Consider the following 7640-nt stretch of genomic DNA (forward strand, 5'->3'; position numbering starts at 1 on the left):
GGGGTGAGCTTTGCCAAATCGCCCTTTGCCAATCAATCGCAACATCGACTCACGATTGGTTACCCCACACATCCCCTACACGACCCACCAACATAACCTGACCCCACCATCACAAATAACCACATACAACCCCCATACAAACACTAGGGTCCCATAGCTCAACTTAGATTGGTACACACGTATGATGCAATAAAATTTTTATTTTCCATGATTTCCCCCGTTTCGGGGATCCTCGGCTATACTCGTGGGGATTCAACCAATCAAATTAAATTCAAGATTGACGTGCCATCGGTTGAATTTCGAACGTATCTTGAAGTAAGCGTATTCAAATATTCTTTTTTTTTTCAATTTTTAAAATTGTAATTTGAGATGCGGAATAATTTTGCTATTATAATTTCTGTTTTAAAATGGCGTAATTTTTTTAACTAGTTTATATTAGGTGATTGATCGTTGGTAGTTTGGCGTCAAATAGGTTATTAAGACAACTTCATTTCGGAGGTGTGTCTTGACTAATAGCCTATGAATATATTAGCTTAATTCTTTATATTAAATGCCTGTATGCCTACTAAGTTAGCGACAACGTTTTGAGAGCAGATAGGCTCATAAAATGAATTTATTGAAGACATTAACCTTTTTACTGACAACATACGGCCATGTGACATGATGGCTTCATAATTTACGAAGAAACATCTTTAGTTTCGAGACATTTTGTGAATTAATAGTATTTTCAAAAAAATAAGAGCGAGTTTTTGTTAAACTCTTTCTTAACTAGCATTATACCTGTGTATTCTGCCAGAATGTCTTTCTGAATTCTGATTCTGAGTAAAGTATTTTATTATAATTAAAATAAATAATAAATTATTTGAATTTGAGCAAATCCTCCGTCCGTTTACAGCCGGCCTTACACATTCATTCTAAGATATTAAAATAATACTCTAAAAAGAGTTTTAGTACTTAGATATTCCACCTATTTGCTATCAATTAATACTATCGAAAAGTGGCAAAGTTCTTAAAAAAAAAACAACGGCAAACGTCAAAAAATTGAGCTCAGTAACACAACATATAAAAACAACCTTATTTCTTCATAACTAAAATTCAAAATCTAACATACTGGAAGTTTTTTAAAGAAAACCATAGACTGTCAGAATATTTATTTGGTGGAACAACGGAGTTCGTTGCGGGGGAGCGAATGATAAAAACAAATTGAAATTGTACGAAATCTGGCGTAGTTTAGTCATAATAACATGTTGTTTTTATAAACACGTGTTTTACTTGTTTGTAACTTATTATACGTTGTGAAGGGTTAGTGACGAATAGTGATGCGCTTGCCCGGGAAAAAAGTCTGTCACTGGGAAAAAGTGACAGATAAAAATCCCGTGATTTTATAATTTTTTCTGTATATTTTGAGTAATTTTGTCGAGTATAACAAAGCTTTTCTAGGTCTCAGTTTGCCTTGATCTACAAAAAAAAACAGCACCAAATATTTTTTCTTCCACTCAGAATGAATCTTTTATTTTTAAATAATCAACCACCTAATAAGTCTAATATTACACGGTCTTACTTCAAAAACCATTTCACGGACAAATTATAAATTCTATTATTCTCTTGTACTGAGTATTGTTCAGTTTGATTGAAAACAAAGCAACTCACAATACAGAGGGTTATTATAATTGTTTCATCTCACTGCCCTAAACTTAATAGCCGTTACATTTTTAATTTAGTCCCGAAAAACAAAAAGAAAACTATAATAAAAGAAACGAGCGATAGTTGTGCGACGGTTGCTTCAATATTTTTGAGTAATATTTACTCGACTGTTGAATGTAGTGTTCGGGAATCTAGTGCATTTGTTGTACCTTAGATAATTTAATTATCATTCTTTAAGAATAGTAAATAACTTTACCAAGCTATATTATATATAAAGTTAACTTAGAAACTCTTATACTTAGTATAAAAAAGACATGGCCAATCTGTTTAACAGTAACTTAAAAATCGAATGAAATCATTCTCAATCAAAATTGCTAAAATCAATCAAAATTCGTTTGCTAATAAGTCAACCTATTCATTTCTGAATCAAGAAATTCCTAATGTTACTGATATATTATAAAGTATTAGACCAGAAGTCGCGTTTCTATTAACACTTTGAAAATAGCAAAAAACTATGAACGAAACTTACAAGAGACAACCAATTCTCATACCATACAAAAATTCCACCCAAACTGGCATCAAAAGCAATTTTATTCAAATTTGGTTGCCGCAACCGGTTGCTATCGCCTATTAAACAATGAGGCAGCCGCTCGCTAGATCACCTATGATTACGTAGGGCCGCACCCCTATTATACCAACCTTAGCAACCAAGCTAACCCTTTCGATTCATTATAAAGGTACCATCAGAATAAAAAACTACCTGAACAAATTTAAATGTTCAAAACTGCTAAACACCGTTTCGTCGATCACTTACAAGAGTATTGGTCTACTTGATTTAAAAAATACGTTCTTAAGAATTTTTTGGCGTTTGTGTTGTTTAAAAAATATGACTGGTTACTTTGTTAGACACGTTAGAAATTTTTTATTTGTTCAGCTACTTTTAGTGCTGACCGTACATACGAACTCTGGCATTCAACTCCATATATTTTTTTATTCAGTTCCTCTATTTTTATTTCATAGAGTGACGTCAGATAGTGCGAATGAACAATCTTGGTTGTTGATTGAATATATTGAATTATTGTTTTTTTCTGAGCTTTTTATGGTAATAATGAGGTGTGTTATGTATATTGTTTTTATATTTCAATGGATGGAAAATATTTGATAATGCAGTAATGCAGTCATTATCCTGGACAAGAATAAATGGTCTCTATTTTTGTTGTGGCAATGTTTTGCCTCTATTCATCAAATACAATCAAGTACCTACGCTATCTACTAATTGAGATAAACATATTCGGTATAATGCAATGATAAATGTGTTACTGTCCTTATAAATTTACTATTTATATTTTTAAATTACTTAAATAAAATATCTTAAAACAGTTACGACACATCAAATTATAACACATTTTTTTTTACATTTTCATTAATATCTTTGTTACCCAGATTCATATTAAATTGACTCAGTTTTCTTTAAATGTACTTCTTCCACTTATACTTAAGAAATACCTACTCTTCTAACAAGTATCAAAACGCTCCCCGTACTATACAACAAGCCGTTCATGCAACGTAACTATGAACTATGACGTATCGCCTCCGTTAATACGCCATTTAATACCATACAACATCGTGCTCTTTGTTTTAGCCCCTGTGGCCTGGTCCCTACAAAAAATACCCGCTTTTTTACCGTAGAAATAATGCCAGGAATCCTTTTGAGAACGTTTTGTACCGTGTTGCTGTGATGTGATTAAAATCTGGCTGTTTTTTGTTGATAGGGTAGAATGTAGGTCTGACGATGTCTTGTTCTGACCTCTTCAAAAAACCTGAATAATAATTGCTATTCAGGTTTTAGTATGTAACATCTGTGATCAACCTCTTTCGTCAAAAGAAGTTTAGTCAAAAATCTTTATGACAGACACCTACAGAAAAATAATAATGACAAGTTCTATAAAAAGACTTCAATTCGACAAATACTGATAAAATTTTAAATTATTATTATTTATAAAAAAATGTGACTGTACATAGTATTAACATTGCCTAAACATAGGCACAGACAGTGGTTCGCAATGTCAGTGCCTTGGCAAGTGATGAAGAAAAAAAACAATGAGCAATGTATCGAGCAATGTCTTACTGACCTACGATTCTAACTTAGAGCTACATTCAGACAGTTCCGATTTCGAAGGCATACAGAGCCCTGTTGTCACAGGCAAAAAGGGTAAACATAAATTCCATATGAAGAAACAATACCCAAAGCGAAATCACCACTTACAGAGATGCAATAGTAATGATTATGTACTGTCGGAAGACACCTCTACAGAAATGTGGGAAAGACAAGAAACCTCTTTGAATCAATACGAAGAAACAGTAGGCGAAATTAAAGTACGAAAATCCTACAAAAACAAAAAATATAAAACTCTAGACAGCGGGGACCAAATAGTAACAATAAAGTCTAAACGCTCGTTGATACGACACAAAGTAATGCCATGTCTATCAAGCATGTTCCGACGACCGAGTAATAATGTTAAACAAATGTCAATTATAAAGGAAAACCAAGCTGAAAACGTAAACATAGATAACGGTTGTCAGGCCAGCGTCAACCGTGAACACAAAATAAGGAAATCTAATATAAGACAGCCATGCTACGCCGTCCAACCTGTTTATGCCTTTGAAGGAAACATTCATTCCAGGCCGACTGCGCTTCAACACACAAAAATTGACCGAGAACCGTTATCGCCTCGCGAAACCTTCCGATACGACAACTCTAACATGAGTAACAGTTTGACATCATCCACGGAGGACGACAGAACTCGAAGATTCATTAAAACAAAAAAGTCTAAGCGTAACAAAACTTTCCTCAATGATTATTCCCCAGGTTATGAGGGATCAGACCCAAAATGTAACATACAGCAGCAGTACCCTTCGATATCACTTTCAAACTCTCCATATGATATATATACAACTCCTTGTCAGTATCAAGGGACCTATAAAAGGTGTTCCCCATTACCTTCTGATTGTAGTAGTGATCTACCGGGCACATGCTCAGGTTTTTGGGACTATCTCTTCAATAAAATTAATATGAAATACCAAGGTAATCTGGGGAAGCCGTGCAGATGTAATGATTTAAATACAAATACTACCATCGTCACCCATTGCTGTGCACCCACTTGTGAAAAAAATAACAACCCGCAATATGCGAGTGCTCCTCCACAAGCCTATCAAAGCCAGACCCCATACAAGCAAGATTCATGCTCCTGTTGTGCCTCTTTTCATGCAAGACCTCCTGCAATTGTTAATGAAACTCAGACTACACCATCTCCTATTTTACCGGTGACTGTTCCTCTACCCGCACCTCTACCCGCTCCCCCACCAAACAAAAAACAGGAAGAAGTGAAAGTAACATGTAAGTGTTATTCAAAAAAGTATTCAAACGGTACGGCGCCGCCTCCAGCTGCAGTTGTACCAAAGTCTACAGGCTCTATGACTATGGCTGATATACCACGACCCTGCCAGGTCCCACACGATGAAATTACCGGTAACTTAACACAGAAGTATAGAGGTGAAATACTATGCATTCACAACCCCCCGTGCGTTTTGATCAACGGGTGTCTCAATCTGCCGCCTCCTAAAGAAGAAGCGACTATGAATATGTACCCAGTAGCTACAAATGGTAACAGCATCAAGTCTGGTTTCCTGCAAGGGCAAGTCTCCAAGAGGCAAAAAAGCGCTCAATATTGTTTACCAACAATAGATAAGCAGCAAGGACAAATTGTGGATGAAAGTTGCCAGTATCTCCCTCCTTCGAAGGAAAATGTCTTTGAGAACGATAAGCTAAACGAGAGTTGTCAGTATCAAATTCCAGAAAAATTAAGAGAACAAATGATGGTTACAGACGAAAGTTGTCAATATCTACTTGAAAGCAATGTACGGAAACAGAACATGTCTACCAACGAGAGTTGCCAGTATCGAGTCTCAACTTTTGAGATCCCGAAACAGCAAAAAATGGCAAATGATAGTTGTCAGTATCGGATGCCATCATATAACTCACCACAAGATCAGATTCCGACAAATGACAAATTGCCCTACCGAGTGTCACCATTTGAGATCCCGAAACAGCAGATGATGACAAATCAGAGTGGTCAATACAGTGTGCAGCCATTTGAGACCAAAACAAATGACATTTGTCAGTACCGGCCTTCGCCATTTGCAACCCCAAAAAATCAGAGCAGTCAACGCTATAAACTGTCTGCTTTTGAGGCTGAGAAGCAACCTGTCACTGCTAACGAAAGTTGTCAGTACTGGGTGTCACACACTGAAACACAGAAACCACACATGGCTGCCAATGAAAGTTGTCAATACATTGAATCGCCTGCCGAGGATAATAGCAATAAGGAATCAGAACCAATCATAGAATTAAAACCAGCTAAAGTGAAAAAAGAGAAACTTGTACAAAGTATATGCAACCACTATCCACCTTGTGAAGTCGTTAGAACTTGTCGCAAGCCTAAATATGATCCGAAGCTACAGAACTCTTGTGTGCATGTACCAATGTGTGAGAAGGTACCTCTGTGTTTGATGGAACTAAAGGCTCGCAACCGAGCCGTCACATCTTGTCCGCATAAGCCTAAATGCGCTGAAGTGCCTATTTGTACGAGGAACTACATAGTTTTGACAGCTAAGGAGGAGGCGGGTACTCAAGTGCGGCCAAAGACTAAGATGGTATGCAGACACGAGCCGCCGTGCATCATGATCCCGCGGTGCCTGGCGCGCGCGTGCGATGGCTGCATACCCTGCGACGCCATCCCCGACTGTGTGCACCAGCCCATGTGCGAGATGATCCCCGCCTGCTGCAGGAAGTCAGCCAAAGAAATGGTTTCTGTTCGTTCGCAATACCCGAATCAGTGTTCTATAGTTTAGGAGACAAGGTTCAATTTTATCTGTACATTAGCGTGATTACTTTAACTTGTAGCGTGTTGGTGCTAACTCAGCTAAATTGCTAGACAAATATAGTGTTTTACTGATTACATACGAGTGTTGTACACACGCTATGTTGTACCAAAGTTTGAATTTTTTATGCCATCGCCTCTAGTCGTAGATGTTATTGAGTATTCGTTCTATGTTATTAAAGTCATTCTCTCTTAAATTACGGAATTTCATGACTTAGTTAACTTTCTATCATTCGTAGCCTTACAATCTAAACGAGTCATTGTGTCGAATAATTAAATCGGTCCCATCAGAATGTACATTTGAGTAACAAGCTGACTTTGTTCCGTGCACAATACTGTCACGCCAACACAGTTCCTACGCGGAGTACGTACACTTGCGTGCATTGCGAGTGGGCGGCACTTAATCATTGAACCCTGTTCCCTAGGCCCCGGCAACTTTGGAAGGCGGTGTACGGAAAGTATCGAAGGTGCCAGTTTACTACGAGAACAAATTTTTGAGAATGATGCATTTGAAACGTTCTTACAAGTGACTAACAGTGTCGGATTGAAGTGCCAATAAATGATTAGTCGGTCTGTTGTTGTTTTATTTTTGGTCGGTCATTTGTAGGTACCTAATGTAATAGCAAAACCAATCTTTACCAGTATTCCAATTGCGAAAGTCACTATGTTTGTTTGTTGCGCTTAACCGCTGAACCGATTTAAATAAAATTTGAAAAAAAGGAAATAGGCTTCGGTTTATCTGGTTGAAAGAAAGGTTCTTCTGGGACATGGGAGCGTGACTGTCACCGCGGGGACAGTAGTGCAGTCTTTAACCATGTTCTATGTGTAGTTTACTAGAGTCATAATTGATGATATTAGCCCCATACGAGTAATATCAAATTCCTAACTCTAGTAAGCAAATCAACAGATAGATAGAGTATTGTGAACAGCCGTTAGTACCTATCTAGCAAATCGACTAACTTTATATTTGTAACATTTAAATTACCTACATATGATTTTATACTCATCATGCCAGTTTACCTAGGAACATGTAGTTTGAAAAGTTTCATTGGTTCT

The 7640-nt window shown here is 37.0% G+C and overlaps 1 protein-coding gene across 2 annotated transcripts; it reads left to right on the forward strand.

Annotated features, from left to right (window-relative positions):
- Positions 1-3574: 3574 nt before the first annotated feature.
- Positions 3575-7160, forward strand: LOC110377973 (uncharacterized). 2 transcript variants are annotated; one of them, XM_021337038.3, is made up of 2 exons: positions 3575-6510; positions 7010-7160. In XM_021337038.3, exons 1-2 carry the CDS (start codon positions 3745-3747, stop codon positions 7112-7114), a joined length of 2871 nt encoding a protein of 956 aa, XP_021192713.3. In that variant the 5' UTR covers positions 3575-3744; the 3' UTR covers positions 7115-7160. The 2 variants fall into 2 exon arrangements, with proteins under 2 accessions (XP_021192713.3, XP_021192714.3); XM_021337039.3 differs by having other exon boundaries at positions 3575-6563; positions 7010-7148.
- Positions 7161-7640: the final 480 nt, after the last annotated feature.

The sequence above is a fragment of the Helicoverpa armigera genome, chromosome 11 (assembly GCF_030705265.1).
Source record: "Helicoverpa armigera isolate CAAS_96S chromosome 11, ASM3070526v1, whole genome shotgun sequence".
Lineage (NCBI taxonomy): Eukaryota > Metazoa > Arthropoda > Insecta > Lepidoptera > Noctuidae > Helicoverpa > Helicoverpa armigera.

What these genes read in the sequence shown, in the direction of transcription:
- LOC110377973 (XM_021337038.3), top strand. Translation starts at nt 3,745, where the DNA reads ATGAGCAATGTATCGAGCAATGTCTTACTGACCTACGATTCTAACTTA. An exon ending in GGAAGTCAGCCAAAGAAATG is followed by an intron (nt 6,511 to 7,009) that starts GTTTCTGTTCGT and finishes CCTGTTCCCTAG; the next exon opens with GCCCCGGCAACTTTGGAAGG.